At 35.5% G+C, this 27449-nt stretch overlaps 1 protein-coding gene across 1 annotated transcript; it reads left to right on the forward strand.

Moving 5' to 3' along the window:
• The first annotated feature begins 13925 nt into the window (after positions 1–13925).
• On the forward strand, positions 13926–14696 carry LOC145127749 (uncharacterized). The gene has a single exon (XM_079062883.1). It carries the CDS (start codon positions 13926–13928, stop codon positions 14694–14696), a length of 771 nt encoding a protein of 256 aa, XP_078919009.1.
• Positions 14697–27449: the final 12753 nt, after the last annotated feature.

Below are 27449 nucleotides of genomic sequence, written 5' to 3' on the forward strand. Positions count from 1 at the left end.
CTTTGAGATTCATTGAACTTTTTAATGGCATGTTTCAATCTCGATTGTGCCCTTCAAGTTTTGTGACTGGGATGCCGAGGATCACAAAACAAGGTGTGAATAACCATGCAAATTCACTTGGTACCCTTAATATTATCACCTAATCAATGTGCCGGTTAACCACACACGCTCCACCGATCTATGATAAACATTAAGTCACCCTTCGTTACTAGTCCAAGTTAGTGTGCCGGTTAACCACACACGCTCACCCACGACTTGGTAAGGTACAAAGTGTGAATTTCATGGGTTAGCACCATATTCACATTTTCCTAAAGTAACTAAGATTGGGAATTTATAAAAGGTTTAGTTACTTTATAATATTCATCATACTTTTTAATGAGAATTTATAAGTCCTTGTCTTACCCGTTCGGCTAACGACCCTCCACCAGTCAAGCAATGGGTGGGTGAGAGTGGACACCCATTAAGTTGCCATTTTATAGGCAACAACCTTATACCCACCTTATAGACTGGCTTCGTGAATGAGGCGTACTAGCGGTAAGACGACTTTAATCTTATACATATATATAATAATTAACCATTAATGTTATAAATAGTATAAGGGTTGAATTTTAACTTTTAAAACTCTAAGGGTTTGGAATTAAAGTATATTAAAGTGTGTGTAACTTTACAAATTCCAAAACTTGAGGACAAGTTTTGAAACTATTCAAAACTTTTCATTTCATAACTTATGAATTAAAGGTTCATAAAAATGAAGACTCTTCATTTCCATGTAACTTATGTGTTTTAAGTGTGTGTTTAAAAGAAGTGACCTTTGGATATCCATAACTTGAGGACAAATTATGGACTCCATTAAAACACATAAATGATCAAGAATTAATCCTAAACAATTCAGCAAATAATTCCTATCATCTTCTAAATTCATAAGAACATGAACATGATCATCAAAGTTTCAAGAATTATATGAACACATACAAAACATGAAATTTTGATATAAGCTATTGTAAATGGATTAGAACAACCATTACACCAACTAAAACAAGTTTAAAAACACCAAAACAGTTTAGGGTAATGTTTCTAGTCCATTTCCAGCAGCAAAAGTCGAAAATCTGCATTCTGAGGCTCCTACTCGCCGAGTGCACGAACCTACTCGCCGAGTAGGATGAGTTTACACATGAACTCGGCGAGTCCCCCCATGGACTCGGCGAGTTCATCAGTCAGACAGCAAAAAAATCGACTTTTTATCACTATTTTGCATCAAGTATCAAACAAACAAGCCTAGGCTCTGATACCACTGTTGGGTTTTGAGCATTCTAACACTTCCTAAGTGTACATGCAACCCTATTAAACCTTGGATCTATGTTTGTCTAAGATACATGCAAAATATTATTTTCCAAGGTTTATAACCTATCTAGCATGGCATGGGGTACTTTTAACCATAAAAGAACTAGATGAATTACATACCTTTTGTTGATTGTTGATTCCTTGGAGTTTGAGAGCCAAGCACCAATAATGTGAATGCCTCAAATGGAAATCACAAATCACCACAAACTTGGAAAATATATGAGAGAGTATGCTAACTCTTGATTTTGGCCACCACACTTACACACACATTAGTGTCTTTTTCATGCAACATAAGCTTGTTTATATAGTGTACATGGTTAGGGTGAAACCCTAATAACCCATGTCTTTTCCTCTTCCAAGGATCCATGGGTAAAAGCTCCATGGATCATCCATGGACTTCCATATAAGCTTAGCCCATTAACAAATGAGCATTAGCCCACACCATATAAATATAATAGCCCATGATTTAATTAGTCTTCCTTTTAATCACTAAATCAATTCATAATTAATTCAAGATTAAAACTAATTAAGTAGCATGACTTTATATTAATATATTATAACTTATAATATATTAATAAATCGTAAGTATACAACTCTCATAAAATTATCCATAAATCGTTTGGGTGAAGTGCAACCCAAATGGACCATGCCGGGTCGGGTCAAGTATATACCAAATAAGTTATGGACTTAGACACCTTATCCAACAATTACCTCTATGGGGTTCGTTGTACGATTTACACGGACCATAAGAGCTTGAGGTACCTCATGGACCAACCAAATCTGAACATGAGGCAGCGTCGGTGGCTTGATGTGGTAAAGGATTATGACTGCGAGATCCTTTACCATCCGGAGAAGGCCAACGTGGTGGCCGATGCGCTTAGCCGCAAGGCGGCGCCGATCAGAGGTATCTGCATGCGGATGACAGTGGTGACTCCGCTTTTGGAGCGGATTCGGGAGGCCCAGCAGGAGGCCATGAAGGAGGAACATCAGATGAGTGAGCGTATAGTGGGTCAGGTTTCCTCCTTCGACTATGATAGCAGGGGATTATTGACATTACACCGCAGGGTGTGGGTTCCATACCTCGGAGGCGTGCGCCAGGTTCTGATGGAGGAGGCGCACAAATCCCGATTCTCCATTCATCCAGGGGCAACGAAGATGTATAGGGATCTTCGTCTGGACTATTGGTGGCCCTGCATGAAGCGGGATGTAGCATGGTACGTTGAGCGGTGCTTGACCTGCAGGAAGGTCAAGGCCGAGCACCAGAGGCCACACGGCAAGATGCAGCCGTTGGATATCCTGCTGTGGAAATGGGAAGACATCACGATGGATTTTATCACCAAGCTTCCCAGGACCGCACGGGGAGTGGATTCTATATGGGTCATCGTGGATCGGTTGACCAAGAGCGCCCACTTCATACCGATCCAGGAGAGTATCTCGGCAGAGAAGTTGGCCGATATCTACATCCGAGAGGTAGTGGCGCGGCACGGAGTGCCAGTCTCCGTGATTTCAGACAGGGATGTACGGTTTACTTCCAGGTTTTGGAAGAAGTTCCATGACGAGCTGGGTACTCGTCTGCATTTTAGCACCGCTTTTCACCCGCAGACCGATGGTCAGAGTGAGCGGACCATCCAGACTCTGGAGGATATGTTGCGGGCATGCGTGCTAGACTTCGGTGGTAGCTGGGATACCTATCTTCCTCTAGCTGAGTTTTCATACAACAACAGCTACCACGGGAGTATTGACCGTCCTCCCTTCGAGATGTTGTACAGGAGGAGGTGCAGGACCCCGATATGTTGGGGTGAGGTAGGCCAGAGGGTCATGGGGAGCACCGAAGTGGTGCTCAAGACGACCGAGAGGATTCAGCAGGTCCGGAGCAGGCTTCAGACTGCTCAGAGTCGGCAGAAAAGTTATGCCGACAAGCGTCGATCAGACCTGGAGTTCCAGGTCGGGGATATGGTTCTCCTGAAAGTGTCGCCTTGGAAAGGTGTCATCCGATTCAGGAAGCGGGGCAAGTTAGGCCCCAGATACATTGGACCGTTCAGGGTACTAGCCCGGGTGGGCAAGGTGGCATATAAGTTGGATTTTCCAGCCGAGCTCAGTCAGATACACAACACTTTCCATGTTTCGCAACTAAGGAAGCGCCTGGTGGACGACACCGCAGTGGTGCCTTTGGAGGACATTCAGGTTGATGACAGCCTGAATTACATCGAGCGGCCTGTAGCGATCCTCGACCGGAAGTCGAAGGATCTGAGGAACAAGAGAGTGGAACTCGTGAAGGTGCAATGGCACCACCGGAAGGGGTCGGAGTGGACTTGGGAGCCGATGGATGAGATGATGATGCATTACCCCGAGTTGTTTCAGGAGCAAGCAGCAGACTTCGAGGACGAAGTCTAAAATAAGTGGGGGAGATTTGTAGCACCTGGTTCTTGGTACGTATCCTTTCATTTAATCTTTTAATAATTTGCATTTTTGGCCTTGAACTCGGCGAGTCGAAGGATTAACTCGCCGAGTAGAAGCGAGAAAGATCGCGGGTCTTAAGTGATGGACTCGCCGAGTCGGTTCCTGGACTCGACGAGTAGACCCTGTTTGAACAAAAACCCTAATCCAGGGGTGTGCACCCTATTTAAACAACTTAACTCGGCCTCCTTCGTCCCATTTACTCCCAGAAGACCCCCATAGCAAACCCTAGCCGTTATTGAGGAATTTTAAGGCATTTGGAGTGATCTTGGTGATTTTGTGGTTCAAGGAAGAAGGAAAAGCTTGAAGGATCAAGAGGAGGCTTGAGGGATTCAGTTGTGACCATCATTTGCAGTCTTCAGAAGGTATAAAGTCTATACCTTGCTCTTTCATTTGTTAGATCCCTCTTTGGGAAGATTTAGGGCTTTTATGAGCCATTTTGGTAGCCAACCATGTTTGCAAACGTGGTTGGGGGTTTAAGCTTCTGAATCACATCATGAAAGGAGTCACTAGGCAGATTTGGGTTGCTTTTGCACCCATGAAAGGTTCCATGTGCCATATGAGCTTGTTTTATGTCCTTTTGAGCTCAAAGTCCCATGCAAGCACGTAAAGGTTGTAACTTTACGTGCTAGATCGATTGTAGAAGCTTGGATCTATCTTTTGATCAAAGGATGTACATCAGAAAGCAAAGATTTAGGGTATGGACGTGACCAACTCGGCGAGTCCATTATTGGACTCGGCGAGTCTAAGGGTTTTGCCCTTTCTGTTGAGGGTCAAAAGAACCCAGTTGAGTGTGGAAAGGTTTTAAAGGGGTCCCAGGGAGTGACCCAACGTTCTGGACTAAGCCATTATTCTAGAAGTTCATGGAACTCGGCGAGTGCATGAACGGACTCGGCGAGTCCAAGGCAATCTCCTTAGAACTAGGCGAGTTGTTCATCAACTCGGCGAGTTGAGGACAGAAGTTGTTCATCAGATGAAGGTGAACACGACGAGTTGTTCATCAACTCGGCGTGTCGGATGAGTTTTCATGTGGAGTTCGAATGGGAGAGGAACTCGTCGAGTTGACGGCTCAACTCGACGAGTAGGTGCACGGATGAGGACGAGTAGAGAGTGGGGGACTCGACGAGTTGACGGCCCAACTCGGCGAGTCGGGTCAACTGGAAGTTGACTTTGACTTTGACTTTGACTTTGACTTGACTTGGTTGGGGGTAAAATGGTCATTTTACCCTAAGTATAGAGATCAGTTCCTAACTGAGTATTGTGGGGTTGTAGCCGAAGGATTTCCGGAGCAGCAGCGGACGGAGGTTTCCCGCACAGATTATCAGCGACTACTTGTACGAGGTGAGCTACCTTCCAGTAGCGGTGGGTCTACGGCCACAATGCCGGCCCACCAGTAGGGATCGTATGATAGATGTTTGTCTTTGTGATATTCATCTGTGTTACTACTACCTGTTATGTTATATGCTAGCGTGATATGATATGTGATAGTGATAGAGTTCGGTTGTTAGGACCGAAGGGTAGGTTAGGCACCCCATATATGCCTAACAGTATGATATGATATGTTTAGCTGGTAGCATGATATGTTATTTGAGATAGAGGTAGTAGGAGGGGGAATAGTCCCCGAGATTCGGTTGTTAGGACCGAAGGGTAGGTCGGACACCCCAGATATGTCTGACAGTAGATTATGCTATGATATATGTGACAGTAGTAGTAGGGGGAGAAACAGTCCCCGAGGTTCGGTTGTTAGGACCGAAGGGTAGTCAGCACCCCAGAAAGGCTCGACATGGGTAGGTCAGCACCCCAGAATGGCTTGACATGGGTAGGACGGCACCCGAGAATGGCCGTATGGGTAGGTCGGCACCCCAGAATGGCCGTACCGGGTAGGTCGGGCACCCCAGAAATGCCTGGCAGTATGTATGCTATATGATTGTATGGTATGTGGACGATGAGGGAACTCACTAAGCTTTGTGCTTACGGTTTACAATTTTGTTTTCAGGTACCTCTTCAGCGAAGGGGAAAGAGCTGGCGCGGTAGCGGCCCATCATACACACACGCATTGGTTTTCCGCATTATGAGATGTTCTGGGATTGTACTCTGACATTATTATATTTTTATGATTTGGCTTTCAGACACGAGATATGTTTTTTATGAAATGATATGATTGGATGATGTTTATTCACAAATGTTTTCCAAAGTATTGATTTAAAAATGAAATTTTTGGCCTGTATTTTTGGGACGTTACACCTTCAACCTTCCAACTAATCATATCCTTCTTTTCTCCAATTTCTTTGATCAATTCAACAAAAAAATGCATGTTTTAGCAACAAGTTAAGCATTGCAAATACACATTTACAACAACAATTTAAGCAATATAAAGACACATTTTCAACAACTACTTCAACAAAACAAATGCACAATTCAACAAAACTAAAGGATAGTTCATGATAACAACAAGAATATATATGATTTCACTATAACTGTATAACATCAAACACAAATATTATGTCAGCAACTACATTTCAACATAATACTCAAACATAAAAACATTAAACATAAAAATCTGAGTATAAAAAACAAACATAACATCAAAAATTCAACATCAACATTTCATCATATCCATTTAACACATTCACATTCGATCATATAACATCAAAATTGAGCATATAACATCATAATCGAGCATATAACATCAAAATCGAGCATAACATCAAATATTGATTTTGATTGAACAAATCAGAAACTAATAGCATAACAATTTCGATATTTGATTTTCAATTATGAGGGGAAAGAAGTAAGAAACAGAAGAAGACCAATGAATTCGAGGGGAAAGAAGGAAGAAACAAAAGAATACCTGCTGCGGTCGGCTGAAGAACGAGATGGGGACGGAGGACCTTGCGGCGGCGGAGGAAGGCGACGTTGTTGGGTGCAGCGTCGTCGACGATTCCGGCGGCGGAGGAAGGCGGCGTCACTGGGGTTGTCGGACACTGCGGAGAAGAAGATGCAAAGCAAGCAGACGCGAAGGGAAGAAAGAAGAGGAGGCGGTCGATCTGTTTAGGGCAAATAGAACGCGCGTCTCTTTTTTTATTTTTCATACTTTGTTTAATATCTGAAAAAATAAGAGGCATTTTTAATTTTAAGAGGTAAAAAATAATACGCAAACAAACGCTTTGAATCTGAAATTTTAAGACATTGCCTCTTAATTTTGCAATTAAAAGGTAAACAAACAGGCCCTAAGTCTTCTAAAATTTTAACAAATATTTGTTCTGTTATGCAGCTAGATGTCGTTAGCGACTTCCTTTCACATTTACGTCAATTTGTTGTATCTGTTGCCAAGGTAATGAAAGAGTCTATAATCTTTTTTTTTTCCAAAAAAAGGGAAAAAATAATAATAATATAGTGTTATTAGTTTAGTGATATGGAAGTTGGTATCTGCTTAAAAAAGGTAGTTGGTTATTAAAAATGCTAGAATAGTTGAATTCATTATTCATACCATCTCTGTTAGTTTTATTAATTTGTTTTATATTTATAAATAGTTGTCGCTGTTGTTGCACTTCCTCTTTATCTTGCAATACAACATATTTGATTATTATGCATTTGTAAATGGATGAATGTACTATACTTTCACGAAAAAGTCGCACCTTCTGATCCCCGCAACGCGGGGACACCCTTCTAGTTGTATTTATAGGTAAAAAGTAAAAATCTTGAATTTTCAAGAGTATCAAATAATGTGTGAAATGAAAAACATAAATAAATAAATAAAAAGTTTAAGAAAAAATTAAACGATTAGTCTTTCTGATTTCTCAAAACATACATAAACAAGATAAATATGATAACATGAACCAAAAATAAAATAAATAAATAAAAATTAATATTTTTTTTATATAATACGGTGTATATGCGTTCAAGTTATAAATTTACAACTTATCTTTTGGCCTTTAATTGGATTGTATCTAAGGATCTAGATTGATTGCTTAGTTAATTATCTCTCTCTCTCTCTCTCTATATATATATATATATATATATATATATATATGTGTGTGTGTGTGTGTGTGTGTGTGACAAAATTGCAAAAATGGTCACTATGATTGTCAAAATTATATGGTTTTGGTCCAAAAAAGTTTGGCGGTGCATGACTGGTCTAATTTTAAATACTTTATGTGGTTTTGGTCCTTATAATTAAGATTTTTATGTGTTTTTGGTCCATACTCAACCTAAAATGACTAATATGTCCTTTGAATCACTATTTCTTAACTATTTTTTTATTATTTTCTTATTCTTAGAGTTAAAAACAAAATCAAACCCTCTCTCTCTCTCTCTCTCTCTCTCTCTCTCTCTCTTTCTCCAACTCAAACCATCACCTCCTTTAGAACATGAAACTTGATTTCTCTAGTCTACATTTCCTCTTTCTCGCCTCCCATCAGGGGATGTCGATTATTGAAGGTTTTATGGGCGTAGTTGAAGAAGACGATGGCAAGGGGTGTTTGGTCTAGATACTCTAGTCGATCTTCAATATAAATGTCCACTGTATGTGTATGTGTGTGTGTGTGAGAGAGAGAGAGATGGGTTGGTAGGTGGGTCATTTTATTTAGTTTTAGTTAACTAAAAATATTAAACATAAATAATAAAATAATAGAAAATCAAATCTAAGGGGTATAATGGTCTTTTTAAGTTGATAGGGACCAAAACCAATAAAAAGATCCAATTTTGAACCAATGGTGCACCAACATTTCATTTTGAAACAAAAGCACATAAATTTGCCAACCACAGAGACCATTTTTGCAATTTCGTCTCTCTTTCTCTCTCTCTCTCTCTCTCTCTCTCTCTCTATATATATATATATATATATATATATATATATATATATATATATATATATATATATATAGTCTAGATTTTTATGTTGATAATATGAGTGGACATTTCATTCTGAGTTAACGTTTCCTCACAAGCTTTCCCCTTGTTTCATTTCTTGTGTGTATCTCGGTCCATCTCCTGATCACAAAGGATACCGATGTCTTGATCCTCTAATAACCAACTTATGTTCACCCTATGAAGTAAACATGTGGAAACAGATTTACATTTTGTTAGGGAACGAGTTGTCATTGGTCAGGTTTGCATGTTACATGTTTCATCTACTCATCAGTTTGTTGATATATGTACTAAAGAACTGTCTGCACAGTTGTTCATTGATTTTCGGTACAATTTAAGCATCTATCAACCTCCCGTCAAACTGACAAGGAGTGTTAATTCATACATTTGTATAATGTAGGCTTTTATATATTGTTTATAGTATAGACTCCCTAATGTAAATATGTTATATTATTTGTACTATTTAAAGTAATAAATTACATAACAAACCCTAAAATGGTATTTTCACATTCCAATAGTTTCATTAAGTTAAATATAAAATACATATAAAGATGTTGATATTAATTTAGGAATACTTTTTAAAATTATGATTTTTAGATAAAATATATTATGACACAAGACCAAAAAATAAATAATCTTTGTTTGACCCATTATATTATGAAAAACTTTTTACCATAATATAAAAAAACAACCTTAATAATAAATTGAGATTTTTTATTTAATATTTTAGCAAGAATAAATGAATCATCTACTTAAACTTACTATATCATTATTTGATATAATATTGAGTAAATTATACGAATGGTCCCTATGGTTTAAGGTAATTTGCGCGTTTGGTCCCTAACTTATTTTTTAAACTCGAAAGGTCCTTACTGTTTGTTTTTGTTACGCGCTTGGTCCCTGTGTTACCTAAAAAGACTATTTTGTCATTGATTTTTTATTTATTTAAATCAACACACCCCAACCCCACCCCCTCACCTTATCTTACCTACCCCACTATTTTTCTCTATTTAAATAATAGTCTTTTTAAGTAAGATAGGGACCAAACGCGTAACAAAAACAAACAGTAAGGACCAAACATGTAACAAAAACAAACAGTAGGACCTTCCGAGTTAAAAAATAAGTTAGGGACCAAACACATAAATTACCCCAAACCATAGGGACCATTCGTATAATTTACTCTATAATATTAATACATTAAAATAATAAGGGTATGAAAAAAAAAGTTAAAACTAAAAGGTAAGTTTTAAATACATATATAAATAGAAGGGTTATAAATTAGGTTGACCTTGCTAAAATTGATTGTATTAGATATAATCAAGAGTAAATTATAGTTTTAGTCCTTATGGTTTGGGCTGATTTGCAGGTTTGGTCCAATTTTTGAAAAGTTGATAACTAACATCCTATGGTTTCAAAAAATTACACAAACGGTCCTTCCGTCTAAATCCGTTAGAAAAGCTCCATTAAATATGTATAAAATGACCAAACTACCCCCCATTATACTCTTTATCATTTTATTATTATTATTTAAAATTTTTCAATCATTTATATGTATTAATGGCTACCAACACCTCACAACAAACCACCACCCCACCATCGTTCCTCCCTTCCATCCGATCATCTTCTCAGTCACATCTCCCGTGAACATCAATCAACCACAAACCACCACCCAACCACCGTACTTATCCTTCCATTCGATCATCTTCTCAAGCATATTTACAAAATCAAAACTAGGATCAAAATTAATCAACCACAAACAATGATGCAAAATAAAAATAAAAACACACTGATTTATCTTGATTTTTCATTCCAGATTCACAAAATAAAAAGCAAATAAAACCCAAAAAATAAATGTGGTATGGATATCATAATTCATCTTCGTTGCATGTTTCATTAAACACACAACCACCCCTTGCAACCACCACCTTTGTTCCAGTTCATTAAAACAACAACCACCATCTTCATCTTCTTTCAAAATTCATTCTAGATTCACAACCACTACCTTCAATTAGATCAAACCAACACAACAAACACCTGAATCCTTGGTCGTGATAACAACAAATTTTATAAACCCAAACAAAAGTAAACAAAATCAACATCTAATTTGCATATATTTCGAGTTCAGTTTGGGTTCGATTGAGCCGTTTTTAATATGTTTTTAGGTTTTAAGAGGTTGAACAAGTAGTTGCTTGTGAAAGTTGTTGCTTGTGAATATGGTCGGAGAAGCCTGATAATTAGTTGTCATGACTGAGTAAAAAACGATAAGGGAAAACGCTGAGGATCGTTTTAGTTTTTTTGATGGTGTTGGTTAAAGTTGTCGGATGGGAAGGGGGGGGGGGGGAGTAAGAATGGGTGGGTGGAGGTGCCAGTAGTTGTGGTGGGGGAGACCATACTGATTGCGACAGATAAATGGGAGACGAGTGGGAGCTGTCGAAGGAGATGCAGATGGTGATGTAGCCTAGGTGGTGGTCGACGGTTGTGGCCGACAATGGTGCTGGAGACAGTGAGAGTGAGAGGGGAGAGACGGAGAGTATGTGTGAAATGAATGATGAGGTTTTTTATGTTAGGGTTTATTGTTTTATTTTGTTTGTAGTTTTATTTTTAGTTTTTGTAGTTCTACAAATTAAAATAAAAATCATAAACTAAAAGATTGTCATTTTAAGATTTAACATCTAATTTTTAACTGGGCTATCACTCTGGACCATCGCTATAATTTCTCAAAACCACAAAGATGGTATTTGTCAAAATTTCAAAGGTTGGTTCAAACTTGCGAATTTGATCAAACCACATAGACTTTTTTGTAATTTACTCTATAATCAATCATATCATCCGTACATTTGGATTTTTTTATCGTGCATTTAAAATTTCCCAAAAAAAATAAAATAAAAATAGACTACCATAGCAACAAACGTACAACCATAACCACCATTTCTGCAATTTACAAAAAAAACTATGTTCTTGGTATCTCTTTAATAAAAAATAAGCACAAACACAACACTTCCATGATTATATTTGTTTTTTGACATAAAATTAGAGTGTTGTCATTGGATGGATCATCCCGGACTAAAGTTTGTATTACACATGAAAAATATGATAAAATTATTATTTTAGAAAATCGATACTAACAGGATACAACATATTGTCCTAGTTATGTTCACTACAATCATCGTCTCTAAAAGTTTTCTAAGAGAAAATATTACCTAACCAATATTTTAAACGCCATACAACAAATGAAGTACTATAATAACATGTGCTCAAAATAACCGCGTGAATCATATTATAATATAGCAATTTTAGGAGTTAAGGTGGCGATATACAAAGATATTGACTGTTCCGGATAAAATAAGTCTCCCCTGCATTCCACTATTGATTATAAATTGACAAATAACTAAAAAAGAGACAGGATGAATGAGGACATAAACACAAGAGAGTGTGGTAATATTCAAGGAAAAGGTGCTTGTTGTGCGTTGGATGTACACACAATGTTGTCATAATAAAAAGTATATATATATATATATATATATATATATATATATATATATATATATATATATATATATATATATATATATATATATATATATATATATATATATATATAGAGAGAGAGAGAGAGAGAGAGAGAGAGAGGTAAGTTCAATTGAGAAAATAAAAAGGGTTGAGAATTGGGGAATCATTCTCAGCCACTCATTTATTTTTGCCGCAAAAGCTTCCGTTGTACCAGCGGAAATGAGAAAGGAATACACATGTGTTTTCCAATAAAACATTTTTCCTTAAACTATGCTAATTATTACCTTAATATATACAAAAACATAGTTTTTTTCGTTTTTTAATTTTTAAGAAACTATTTTTATCGAAAAATGATTTTAAATATACCAAAATTCATGATTTTTAATTCTCTACAAAGAGACATCCATATTGATATAGTTTTAACATAAAATAATAGTTTTTTTTTTTTTTAATATTTTCAGCTATCGTTATTCATAAGTGAATAAAAATACATCAGATTTTTAGTACACACATTCGTTATTCACTTATGAATAAAAAATATGATTAATTTTTTTTACAGATTTAATATCATTCATATATAAATATAACATATAATAAACTCTTTACATCTTACATCAACTCTCATCACATGTTATATTCACATATGAATAAAATGTGTATTGACTTTCCTCACAAGTTATATTTATGTACGAAGAACACATTTATCATAATTTTTTTACAGTTCATTTGTTATTCCTATATGAATAAGTAGTTCAAATTTTCAAAACACTTCATTTTTTTTAACATACTACTTATTTATATATGAATAACAAATGAACTGTAACAAAAATCTTAGAAATGTTTTATTAATATATGAATGTAACATATGACGACAAGTAATACACGTTTTATTCATATATAAATATAACATGTGACGAAAGATGATGTAAAAAATATATATTTTTGGTAAGAAAACTTTATAACGTGTTATATTCATATATAAACGATAATTAAACTGTAAAAAAGTTAAACATGCGTTTTATTCATAAGTGAATAACGAATGTACTGTAATAAAAATCTGATACGTTTTTATTCACTTATGAATAACGATAACTGAAACTCTAAAAAAAATGTATGGCTGAGAATGATTCCCTCATTCTCAACCTTTTTTTCTCAATTGAACCCTCATCTCTCTCTCTCTCTCTCTCTCTCTCTATATATATATATATATATATATATATATATATATATATATATATATATATATATTGTTGGGTATTAGATGTTGCGTCATTGGGCTTACAATATTTAGTCCAACATGTACATGGTTTTGGGCCTATCCAGACGTCTCATTTATTAGGGTTTATGTATTTATAGTGCATGCATGCACCGTAGGTTGTTAACGCTTTTGATCGTAAGTAATCTTTTGTAAACCCTAATCACGCCTCTACAGTAGAAGTTCTTTGTCGAGCTCTTCTGAGGCTGTGAAGCTTGAATCATTAAGCATACATTGATTCATTGTCATGTTCTTCTTTGTTTTCTGTTTTTGAATCTTATCGATCATTAAGGATTTTATCCCAACAATTGGTATCAGAGCAGGAGATTGTGTAATCTATACGCATCTCTTCTATTAAAAGAAGCTACTAGGGTTTCCGTTAATATTGGATCCTGCTTAGTCGTCATCTCTGTGTTCTTGACGCCGTGATCTCAATATTACCCTAAATTTTTACACGTCTGATTCTTAAACAGGTTGCAAAGATCTTGTCAAAATGTCGCACGCCGAATCTCAGATCAATTCCATCAGCAATATTGGATCAACAACAAGGATTCCCATCCTCTTTCCCAGCGAATATGAAGTCTGGGCACTTCACTTTGAAGACTATGTTCTAAGGTTAGAAGATAATGGTTATTTGATCTGGCAAGCTATCACTATTGGAGCTTTTGTTCACTCTGGAACAAAAAGGGAGATTAAAACTCAAACTGATCTCAATCGACTTCTTCTTGATGTCAAGGAAGTTCCTCAAGATGAGAAAGAAAAACTGCAGAGCAACATCAAAGCAATGAGAATCATCAGATTCGCATTGCAGACCGATACATTTCGTCTTGTTAGTTCTTGTGACACAACCAAAGCCATATGGGACAGGCTTAAAGAGCTTTACTCAACAGATGCAGATCTGGAGCATTCTACTCAAATGTTATTGCTCTCTGAATTTGGTGCTTTTGCGCAAAAGGCTGAAGAAAATCTTAGTCAAACGTTTAATCGCTACAATCATCTTTTGAGTAGGATGACAAAACATGGCATTGGACGTGAAATCATCGAGCAGAAGGTAACATTTATGAATGGGTTAAGGTCTGAATGGATGGCGGTGATATCAACGGTGAAAGCTTACGAGCAGTTCCGAAATTACACCTTAGTAAAGCTGGTAGGTAATCTGAAGTCACACGAAAGCGAGGTGACTAAAGAAGCAAAAGTTTTGTCTAGCATGGGTACATTGGCTCTGGTTGCAAAGGGGAAGCAAATTGCTGAGGATGAAGATTAGACTAATCTTTCTGATACTGAGCTCTCAAATGAAGAGTTCGCTCTAATGGTATCGAATCCCAGGAGATTCGCAAAGAAGAAGTTTCCCTCCAAAAACCGAAACTGGCAGGGAAGCTACTGTTGGATTAATGTCTAAGTCCATAACTATATTTGGTATGTACTTGACCCGACCCGGCATGGTCCATTTGGGTTACACTTTACCGGCACAATTTATATGGATAGTCTTTTGAGAATAGTATATTTATGATTTATATTAATATATTATAAGTTCTAATATATTAATACGGAATCATATTATTTAATTAGTATTGATCAAGAATTAATTTAGAATTAATTAAGTGATCAAAAAGAACTAATTAAATATGGACTCTTATATATATGGAATGGGCCAAGTTCATTTAGGTTGGGCTAAGCTTTCATGGATGGTCCATGGAGCGTTTAACCCATGTATCCTATGTAAATGAAAGGTCATGGGTATTAGTGTTTACATGGATGTAACCCTAATCCTCCATAATATATAAAGGGGTCCTTGGCTCACAAAATTGGCACAAGTGTGTGAAAATAAGAGTGGGCCGATTTTAGTGTGCATGCATATTCTCTCAAGTTCTTGCAAGGTGTTTTGGTGATTTGTGATTCCATTTGAGGCTTCCACACTATTGGGGCTAAGCTCTTAAAGCTTGAAGACATCAAACTACATCAAAAGGTATGTCATCTAACTAGAACTTTGTAGTATAGGTGCTTCATAATATGCTAGTTAGGATGAAACCTTGGAATAGTTAATATTTGCATGTTTAATAGAGAAAACATAGATCCAAGGTTTATAGGGTTGCATGTACACCATAGGAGTGTTAGAATGCTCAAAACCCAACAGTGGTATCAGAGCCTGATTTGTTTTCTGTTATATTGATGCAAATGTTTTATTTTCAATTTGAAAAAAAGGAAAAAAAAAACATGACGTTTGTCAAATTTTAAGATAATTACTTGTTTTGTGAAAAACGAATTATTTGTAAAATTTGAATCATTTGTTATATGAGTTGAATTAGGTCAAATTTAGTAAAAGATAAAATGATATGATTATTCTATTAGTTTTAAAAGTTTGATCTAAATGTTTTAAGGAGTTACATATTTTGTCATAAAATTTTGGAGCTCAAAAGTTTTTTTAAAGTTGTGATCTTAAGGGTTTTTGAAACTTCCATAAGTTATGGATATGAAAGTTTTTTTTTAAAAAAAAAAAATTTGATTCAAAGTTTTTATGGAGTTACAAAATTTGGTGTTAATGTTTTAAAGAATTCCATAACTTGTTCTTAAGTTATGGAACATGGAAAGTTTCATCATAAAACACCATTAATTCCATAAGTTATGGAATCCAAAGGTTTTCAAGAATTACAAAACTTGCCCTCAAGTTTTGGAATTTGAGAAAAGTTTTTTATGAAAAAAAGAATTGAATTCTAAAACTCTTGGGTTCATAACTTAAACAATTAACTAAATGGTTTTAATTTTGAGTTTAATAATTGGAATTATGATGTTTTGTTGAATAGTTTAAATTAACTCTTATGGACTTTATTAATAGTTAATTAAAACGTTTAATTAAAAAAGTATTATTAAATCCATAAATATATGATTTGAGTTTAATTAAATTAAAAGTCTAGTTTAATTAATAGATTAAGCCACCAAGTATTTTAAATGTCTAAAATACACCCTTATACTATTATAATATTAAAAGTTTAATATATTATATGTATAAGAGCAAGTTGTCTTACCATTAGTAGGCCTCATTCACGAAGCCGGTATATAAGGGGGGTATAAGGTTACTGCCTATAAAATGGCAGTTTAATGGGTGTCCACTCTCACTCACCGCTTCCTTGACCGGTGGAGGGTCGTTAGCCGAACAGGTAGGACAAGGACTATAATTCTCCCTTCATTATAAGTATAATGATAAATACTAAGTAACTAAACACTTATAAATTCCCAATCTTAGTTACTTAGGAAAATTTGAATAAGGTGCTAATCCATGAAATTACACTTTGCACTTTGTTTAAGCTGTTAGTGGAGCGTGTGTGGTTAACCAGCACACTAACCTGGACTTAACAAGGTAGGCAAAGGGTAACTTAATGTTTATCATAGTATCGTTGGAGCGTGTGTGGTTAACCGGCACATCGATTGAGGGGTAAATATTAAGGGTACCAAGTATATTTGCATGGTTACTTCACACCTTGTTTTGTGATCCTCGGCATCTTAGTCACAAAACCTGAAGGGCACACTCGAGATTGAAACATGCCATTAAAAAGTTCAATGAATCTCAAAAGAATCTAGGAGTTTCAAAACCAATTAAAACCTAATAATACATTTCGTTTATCTTGGTGGAAATTGGTGAATCGTCATTCACCTACCTTCAAATATTTTATAGCTTGGATCACGGCATCCCTCTTCCAAGTTATAAAATAGTTTGTTGGGTCCTAGCCTTAATATATCATATTGGGTGTTATATTAAGGACTTAAATCAACTTTACGTGAATTTCTCCCATTGTTGATGTCTGGTTTAGACAACAATGATCTTCCCAAACCAAGCTTTCCTAATGAATATGACTTCCCGAGTTTGGCTGATGGAAGTCATACTTCTCTTCCTCCACCTCCTCCAATTATTCTCCCTAACCCACAAGTTCAATGTCACTCAAGCCCTAATGGCAAGCAAGGTCTATGTGTGATCACATCTTAGAGATGAAGTCACATATTGACAAGCCGGGAGAGTTGGGTGTCAAAGTCTTGAGAAAGTTGGATGTTCAATCACTTTCTAAGTCACATAGTGAGTTCCTTTGGGACTACTATGAAAGAGACTATGACGTGAACCTTAATGATCATATCTATTTGCTTGGTGCTGCTGAATCAGCAATGATTTGGAACGATAGTAAAGCAAATTTGATTAGAAGATCAACTTCCCAAAAACTTTATGGACAGTGACAATGGTGACACTGGAAATCCAGAAAAAGCATTCTCTTCCCAATGGAAAGGGATTGGCCATAGCCAACCCGGTTGACCAAATGGTAAAGAGAAAGGCTAAGTCTGAGATAGTCCCATTACCAAAGGGTCTATAAGTTTATTTTGCCAAATGAAGGGGCATTGATTGCGAAGCTGCCTATTTACCTGAAAGATCATAAGGTTGATCAAGTCAAGAAGTTTGACTCTGCTTCAGGTAAAGTTCACTATCTAACTCTGTTAAGTTTCTATTCTGAGATTCTTATTACATGATGTGACTTGGTCACATGTTGATGTTTTAAGAATCAAAGAAAAGTGAAGAAACTTAAAGGAAGTATATGCTGATTCTGATCGCGAAGATGGTTTTCGATCGCATGGTTCGGTGATCATAATTTTGAGCTGTTGCTTAGGAGTTATGATATATTGCTAAGGAATAGATAACAACAATTCTCCATGTGGATTGTAAGGATAAGTTTTTCCGCAAAGTTTTAAAATAAAAGAAAATTGTTTAATTTTATTTATTTGAAGTATCCTTACAATGGCATTTGTGGAAAATTGTTGCTTATATGATTCCACTGACAACAATATTGGAAAACGAATTTGATTCTTTCATTTGTGGTAGTGTCTAAATTTACCAAATCAGGAAAGTTCCTCATCACCCAAGTTTCAATTGGACCGAAACTTGGAATCATGCAAGTTGAATAGTATGATGAATGAGAACTTTCAAGCATTGGAAAATCAAGACTAATTACTTGTTCACATGGATGTGTGAGTCAAGTGAAGGACTAAAGGGATCGAGTACACATTCTTGTGCACTGGTCATGTCCACCACAAAGCTCGTTAAGACTATTTGATTTACTAAAGTTTAGTAAATATGGTTATACTTACAAGTTTAAGTATAATTCTGAAACATTGGAAAAGTCTCAATGTATGGCAGAACGAATGGGAAGAATCAAATTAGGCAGAAAGATAAAAGTTTCTCAAATCTGAAAAGATGGGAGAGTACTTTAGTATCATGTTTGTGATCATCTTAATGATTTAGAAATCATATCACAATTAGTCCTCTAAAGGTCATCTTAGTGCATTCTTATGACTAAGAAGAGGAGTCATGAATTGTTGAAATGGTTAGATCAGGAATATGAGTCATAATTCGTTCCAAAACAATTCTTAGAGTCATACTCCAAGATTGTAACTTGAGTGACATATCTTAAATAAAGGTTTAAAACACTTGTCAAATGTAAGAGTAAAAGTGTCCTACTCTTGTACATTTGAAATTGGTAAGTTGTGATGTTTTGGATAAAACAAAGACCAACTAAGGCCAATTATGTGAAGTGTTTGTCTTGATAAAGAATCCGCACTATCTCTTGAATATTTGGCAAGATAGTCTTATATGTCAAGAGGATAGTGGGAGTCTTAAAGATCCTAAAAAAATTTTCAAGAACTAATCAAGAATAAAACCTGAGGGTCTTCACTAGCACACGACTTGAGGTTTATAACCTATCGTGTTGACATATTTTGTGCCCATTCCAGTTAAAGTTGGCTTTGCATAGGAGTTCTGAAAGTTCTCAATTGGTTGCATAACCACTTGGAAGCAATGGCAGGCCATGTACTGCCAGGTGGCAAGAAGTTAAGATTGCATAAGTTCAGTCCATATGAGTTTGGATTTGTCATTATCCTTGTCTTGTGACTATGGTTTTGACGATTCACATGGATAAGAACACATACACCATAAAATCTAAGGGTCATAAGGTTTCTCTCCGATTCATGAAAATGATGGTGGGGAAACACTTCCACCAAGTAGATTTGAAGCAGATGGCAAAAGGTCTAAACAATTGAGACTATGATTACGACATCCCTTTTCATAGGTCTAAGGAAAGGTGTATGATTTTGATAAAGTTTTATCAAAGCATCTCGTATCAGAAATCTGAACTTTGGTAAGAAAGTCAATAAAGTATTGATTTCTAGAAGTCCAGCTGATTTTTGAGTACATGTCAAAGCTAGTAGGAGCATAAGTGTTATGCTAATAATCATCATGTTAGTGGGAGCATGATAATTATTGTTAGTGTTGCAAGTTAGCAATGTTAATTATAAAAAACAAAAGTTTCAATTTGTGAGGCTGCAGGGATTGAAAAAGTTGTTTTGCTATAATTAAGGGAGATGATATACTTCATTTCAGTTCTAAAGGCTTAGATTGAGACCTTAATCATCTTTAGTCAAGAATATATATATGAATTTCATGTTGGATTGGTTCAACTTAAGGAAATTCTATATATTGCGTTCTCAAAATTCGATTATGATTACGACATCCCTCTTCATAGTCAAATTTTGAAAACATGGCAAATAAAAATATTGTAGCAAAAGACTGGTCTAGAATCATGTCTTTATGTGAGACATCATGAATCGTGTACCATTTGCTTTGGGTACAGGATCGATTGCATGTGCTATAATATTTGTCATTTCTAAATTTTTCCAAATGCCCAGAGGCATTAAGAAGGGAAAAGGTCTAGAATTGGATATGACTAAAATGATTAAGCAATTGTCGAGGACAATCTGAGGTTTACCAAAGATTGGTTGCTTAGGGACAGTTGGAAGTATAGTGCTAATTTTGGAAGGACCATATTGACATATTCTGAAAAGAGGCATCTCTTATTCAGAAGTGATAGTCAAAATGAGAATATGGAGTTGTCTCCATAGGTGGAAGTTATCTGTGTAAGATTAGAAAACTTAATGCAAGAAGCATGTCCAAAGCAATGTACTTTGAATATGAGACTTAGTTTCCATGGAGTTGATCTCCATTGGAATACCTTATAATGACTGTTGACACGTCTTTGTGACTTTGTACATATTCATTACAGGGGGGTCAATGCATATAAGTTTAAAATCTAAACAGATTTCGATAAATGATAGGAATTTGAAATTCTCACATTTTTCGATAAGGATTTGGGAGTGTGAAATTAGAATCATTGAAATTATGTTCAATTGGTTTATTTCACAAAGTAAGGATCATAGACAAACATAGAGTGCATACTTGGTGTATGGCAAAGCTATTGTTTAAGAAAAACATAGTGCACATGCTTGGAGCATGGGACAACTAGTGTTTTTAATTCAAGTATAAAGTTGATAAAACCGAAACAATGAATAATGAGTAATCAGTATGGTGATAAATAAAAGTGTTTATTTATATTCATAGGGTTTGATACCATATTTGATTCATTTATTCTTGTGTTTCACTTTGCATGTTTTGACTTCCAGAATAACTAAGTCGCTCTTCCTGAATGATTAAGTTATTCAAACCATCCACAGTCGGTCATATGTTGGAAGTAGATATGAATCAAGACTGTCATGGGTTGGTTTGTAGAGGTCCAAGTTGGTGGACAAAGTGGTGCTACAACACTCATGAGTGCTCATAAGTTCTGAGTATTGGATTCAACCTGCGCTCATTTGAATCACTTCATGGATTTTATCACGAGTGATCATGAGACGATAATATCTTATATTCTTCAAACCTAGAAATATGAGTTGTTACTATGAGTTGGTTATACATTGCTTGCACGAAAACGCATTTGGTAACTCGATGTTATAAAACGTGCCTTTGTGTATGATTCAACAAGTAGTAGAACAAGCCATATGAGTCGAAGTTTATCCATTCCTTTTACCTTCGGGATAAAAGCGATATCTGTGGGCCCCTCGATGATTTAGCGATGACACATGTGAGTGCTTGGCCAAGCCAGGACTGATTTGATTTGTTCAATCAGTCAGTCATCATAAATCGAAATCAGGAAACAACAAATGGACAGAGAGAATGATTATAATCCATGTCTCAGTCCATATGATATCTAGAATGGAGGAATATATGATCCCTTATCTAATGGACAAGTCATTGACAAGGTCAGAGTTCGACAGCGGCTTTAAGAGCTACGATTGCCAGTTAGGTTTTGAAGCCATACTCAATAATAGTTTTAGACTTATCCAAGTGGGAGACTGTTGGATTAATGTCTAAGTCCATAACTATATTTGGTATGTACTTGACCCGACCCGGCATGGTCCATTTGGGTTGCACTTCACCGGCACAATTTATATGGATAGTCTTTTGAGAATAGTATATTTATGATTTATATTAATATATTATAAGTTCTAATATATTAATACGAAATCATATTATTTAATTAGTATTGATCAAGAATTAATTTAGAATTAATTAAGTGATCAAAAAGAACTAATTAAATATGGACTCTTATATATATGGAATGGGCCAAGTTCATTTAGGTTGGGCTAAGCTTTCATGGATGGTCCATGGAGCTTTTAACCCATGGATCCTATGTAAATGAAAGGTCATGGGTATTAGGGTTTACATGGATGTAACCCTAATCCTCCATAATATATAAAGGGGTCCTTGGCTCACAAAATTGGCACAAGTGTGTGAAAATAAGAGTGGGCCGATTTTAGTGTGCATGCATATTCTCTCAAGTTCTTCCAAGGTGTTTTGGTGATTTGTGATTCCATTTGAGGCTTCCACACTATTGGGGCTAAGCTCTTAAAGCTTGAAGACATCAAGCTACATCAAAAGGTATGTCATCTAACTAGAACTTTGTAGTATAGGTGCTTCATAATATGCTAGTTAGGATGAAACCTTGGAATAGTTAATATTTGCATGTTTAATAGAGAAAACATAGATCCAAGGTTTATAGGGTTGCATGTACACCATAGGAGTGTTAGAATGCTCAAAACCCAACAGTGGTATCAGAGCCTGGTTTGTTTTCTGTTATATTGATGCAAATGTTTTATTTTCAATTTGAAAAAAAAAAGGAAAAAAAAAACATGACGTTTGTCAAATTTTAAGATAATTACTTGTTTTGTGAAAAACGAATTATTTGTAAAATTTGAATCATTTGTTATATGAGTTGAATTAGATCAAATTTAGTAAAAGATAAAATGATATGATTATTCTATTAGTTTTAAAAGTTTGATCTAAATGTTTTAAGGAGTTACATATTTTGTCATAAAATTTTGGAGCTCAAAAGTTTTTTTAAAGTTGTGATCTTAAGGATTTTTGAAACTTCCATAAGTTATGGATATGAAAGTTTTTTTTAAAAAAAAAAATTTTGATTCAAAGTTTTTATGGAGTTACAAAATTTGGTGTTAATGTTTTAAAGAATTCCATAACTTGTTCTTAAGTTATGGAACATGGAAAGTTTCATCATAAAACACCATTAATTCCATAAGTTATGGAATCCAAAGGTTTTCAAGAATTACAAAACTTGCCCTCAAGTTTTGGAATTTGAGAAAAGTTTTTTATGAAAAAAAGAATTGAATTCTAAAACTCTTGGGTTCATAACTTAAACAATTAATTAAATGGTTTTAATTTTGAGTTTAATAATTGGAATTATGATGTTTTGTTGAATAGTTCAAATTAACTCTTATGGACTTTATTAATAGTTAATTAAAGCGTTTAATTAAAAGAGTATTATTAAATCCATAAATATATGGTTTGAGTTTAATTAAATTAAAAGTCTAGTTTAATTAATAGATTAAGCCACCAAGTATTTTAAATGTCTAAAATACACCTTTATACTATTATAATATTAAAAGTTTAATATATTATATGTATAAGAGCAAGTTGTCTTACCATTAGTAGGCCTCATTCACGAAGCCGGTCTATAAGGGGGGTATAAGGTTACTGCCTATAAAATGGCAGTTTAATGGGTGTCCACTCTCACTCACCGCTTCCTTGACCGGTGGAGGGTCGTTAGCCGAACAGGTAGGACAAGGACTATAATTCTCCCTTCAACAAAAGAGGTCAATGAAACTTTCTGTTCTCAAGCTTGTAGTGATACAATTAAATTTCTTCGTGATCATATTGATATATTACGTAGAGACAATGAGGACCTTAAATATGAAGGATATACACTCAGAAAGGCTCAAAAACCTTTAAAAAATCAATTAGAGGCCAAAACCAAGGACTTTAGAAAACTTCAAGAAGAATATAGTACTAAATGTGAACATTATGATTATGCTAAATTAAAAATTGCCGAATTAACTGCCGAACTTGATGCATTAAAAGCTAAATATAAAGATGCTGAATTTAACTTTAAGAAATTTGATGTGTCAAGTGAGGTAGTTGTGTCCATGATAGAAAAACAATTAAGATTTAAAGATAATCATAATAAGGGTCTAGGGTATCACAGTGTTCCACCTCCGTTCAATGATAACCATAACCCACCCCTTGAAACCAATGAGGTAAAGACACCTGGTCAGTTTGGCCCACCCCCTGTATCAGCTTCAGTTAAGACTGAACAATCTGGCCCAATTGAGAATATTGAGGTGAATGATACTAATGTTTCTACCTCATGTGCATAGCAGATCACAGTGCAAGATAGGCATGAGTAGAAGACAAATAACTCTTGTTCTGCTGAAAATGATTCAAAAACTTGTGGGGAGGTGAGCAACTCTAATGCTTCTACTTCAGAGATAGAGAACGTAGCAATGCAAGATGGGAGTGAGCAGAAATCAACCATTTCTGAGTCTGCTAGAAGTATCTCAAAAGCTTGTGATGATGACACTCCCATTGTTGAAAAATCCAAACCACAAAAGTCTGTCAAGCAGTCTAACAAATGTTCTTGTACTTGTGATTGTGGAAGTTCTTCAAAATGAAATTCTGTTGGACAAGGACCAAGTCACAATTTGATTTACATGAAACGACAGACTTGCTTTAACTGTGGGACTCCAGGTCACATTGCCAAAAATTGCCCACATCATGCATATGTTCCTTACTACAGACAAGGCTGGCAGAACGTGACAAGAGGGAGATCCTCCAGAAGGAACTCTTCGAGGTCACAATCGTGCAATGGTGACTGGAACGCGAACAAGGCCAAGAATCAAACTCCCAACAACAAGAAGGGAATGCCGGCCAAGAAGTCCAATCCAAGAGATACTCCAGTGAAACCAAGATCAGTTAGATCAAAGTCATCTCGAAGATCGGTTTCAAGTTCTAAAGCAAGTGATAAGGCACCCATCCGATCAAACAAGAAATGGGTTAAACCCGAATACAAATGGATACCAAAGGTTCACACTCCCAAATCATCTAATGATTATAATTCTTCTTCATCTTCTGTGTCTGATAAACAGGATATGTCATGGGAGAGAGTACCTTGTGTAGATGAGAACGGTCAACCCAACTTCAAAATGGACTGGGTTCCAAAGACCAACTAATCCCGCACTCTGTGCTGGAGCAGTCATGGAGGAATATCATCAGACTTCGGTTTGTTGATAGTGGTTGTTACAAGCACATGATAGGAGACATCTCTCAACTCTACAACATTCAGAACTTTAATTGAGGGTATGTGTCCTTTGCGGGAAAGGAAGAAATAAGAGGATCACAACTGGGGATAGTACTTAACTGCATGAAGAATTTTTTTTAGTTTGCTTACTTCGTTCTAGAATTGAAACACAACTAAGGATGATTTTATTGCTACATTTGCTTGCCGTTATCAAGTCATATGGATGCGTCTTCAATTGCTGACTTACGGTTTGAATTCTTTCGATAATCCTGAGTTTTATTTAAATGATTCATTTTAAAGACATATTTTTATTTTTGTTTGTTTATATTTGTGCTTTTATTTTCCTTATCCCTTATGCACAAATTAAGGGGGATAAATTAAAAAAATGTCTTCTTTAGCAATTTTGGGAAGTGATATGAGACTTAGTGATAAATGGCAAGTTAAATTGCTTGAAAACTTTGATCCCAAAAGTTTTGGTTTTGTACATTTTGTATTTTATTTTTGTTTTTGGTAAATTTGTTCATATTTTCTTATATGCACAAATTTAGGGGGAGAACTAAAAAAAATAAAAATAAAAAAAACATAAAATTCAAAAATACAAAAATATGTTTATTTCTTCTTTCATAAAATTCAAAAATCCAAAAATATCTTTATTGCTTTTGAGAATATTTTAATTTTATTTTATTCATAGTTGCTTTATTTGTGTGCTAAGTTTAGTTTTTTTTGTTTTTATCTCAAAATTTTGTTTGTCTTGAAATGAGAATTCTTAAGAAGAAGAGACTCAAGGAGATTGTATCAAAATATTCTTAGCAAAGGAGAAGAGACTTGGAAAGGAATTGACGGAATATTTAAATGCGAATGATAGGCTCTTCCATATTGAGACATATACCAGTCTTAATAGGAGTCTTCGCATCAAATGTTAATGATCAAAGGTCATTTTCACCATGGCCAATGTGAAACACCCAACCATTCTACACCCATATCTAAAATTTTCTCCATCAAATCATTTCCACGTACCGGTACCCCTTGAGGTTCGAGTATAAAACAACTCGGCTAACGGTTACCAAAAAGTCTGTTTTTATGATCTTAGATGCCGTTGTCATCATGACTTTAAGTGAAACCCAAAATCCAAAACCATTTAATTCTGAATTGACGGTGAACATGTTATATGTTTTAGATTTCACCCATGAACTGACGGATAGTGTACAAAACCTGGTGTGACATTGTACAAAATGTCAGTCATGCAATTCCTTTTTAGGAACTATCGTATCCAAGGAATTGAAATTCTGAAATGGTACAAATTGTCATTGGTCTTGTCAGCTTTCTTTATCTAAGAACTGTCACAACACCAGGACGATTCACCCAACAGGGAAACAGGTATCGCTGAACGTCTCGCCAAGGGCCAAGTTAACTCGTTAACTTGATAACTGTATTGAGGTCTATGATCAAGGATATACAGGGGCTAACATCAAAACTAGCCACGAGTAGTTCTCCGATACTCAACAAATCGCAGTGCGTTCCTCCAAGTTCACACAGATACTGCGAGAAGTCTCTTTATGAGCCAAGGTTACATCCTTGAACAACTGTGGTAAGAAGGGTTTTTATAATTGTGATCCACATGGAGCCTCCTCAATCAATTTTCTGCTATCTATGTACCTGCTGAAGTAATCCATAAGATTAGTTCTCTCTATTATTTTCTCTGAAGATTCTCAAAGCTGAAAGTGCTGATTTTCAAGAATCTTTACAAGAAGCCTCATAGCCCAATGTGCTTTCAAAGTCATATCTTAAAGGAAGTCCAACTACTAAAGATGAAGTTATTTATGAAGATTCATAAGTTCATCATGAAGTTGTGAAGAATTTAAAGATAAAAGCTGAAGCTAAGAACAAAGCAAAGATTGAAAAGAAAAAGAAAGCTACAATCCTAGGGGGAGTTTGTTAGATCATAAGAAAAGAAAGCTATAAACCAAGGGGGAGATTGTTAGGTCATAAATTGTGGTTTATACTTTGCTTTTCATAAGCCTTTAGAGTTTTCAGTCTAGGGCTGAAATCCCCTTGAGTTCCTTGTAATAATGCTATCCATAATGACCATGGGCTCAAAAGAGTCAATGAGTTATGTGAAATGATTCCAAGGACTTAATCACGATAAGACCTCATGAATTAACATTAGTATACACATACATAGCAAATCACATTTGATACAATTTAAAATAAGTACAACGAACATAATTGAATAACCGACATGCTTTTCCACCCTAAAATATTAAAAACCGAAAATAGGGATCGTGAATACTCACAATGCTTTAAAAAGTCACGAGTCATGCCTGGGGATACACCAATATGTCTTACTACCGGGATCCTATGATAACAACACACGCTAGTGAGTTTGTATGTCCAAAATCTAACACTAATATATTGAATTCTACGTATAGAGAAATGCCAAATTTTATTCTAAGAGTTTGGTTTTACTTATTTGGTAACTAATATTATGAAATGTTGGAATTTTA

Source organism: Lactuca virosa, chromosome 7 (genome assembly GCF_052849685.1).
Source record: "Lactuca virosa cultivar CGN04683 chromosome 7, Lactuca_virosa_CGN04683_v6, whole genome shotgun sequence".
NCBI classification, from domain to species: Eukaryota; Viridiplantae; Streptophyta; class Magnoliopsida; order Asterales; family Asteraceae; genus Lactuca; species Lactuca virosa.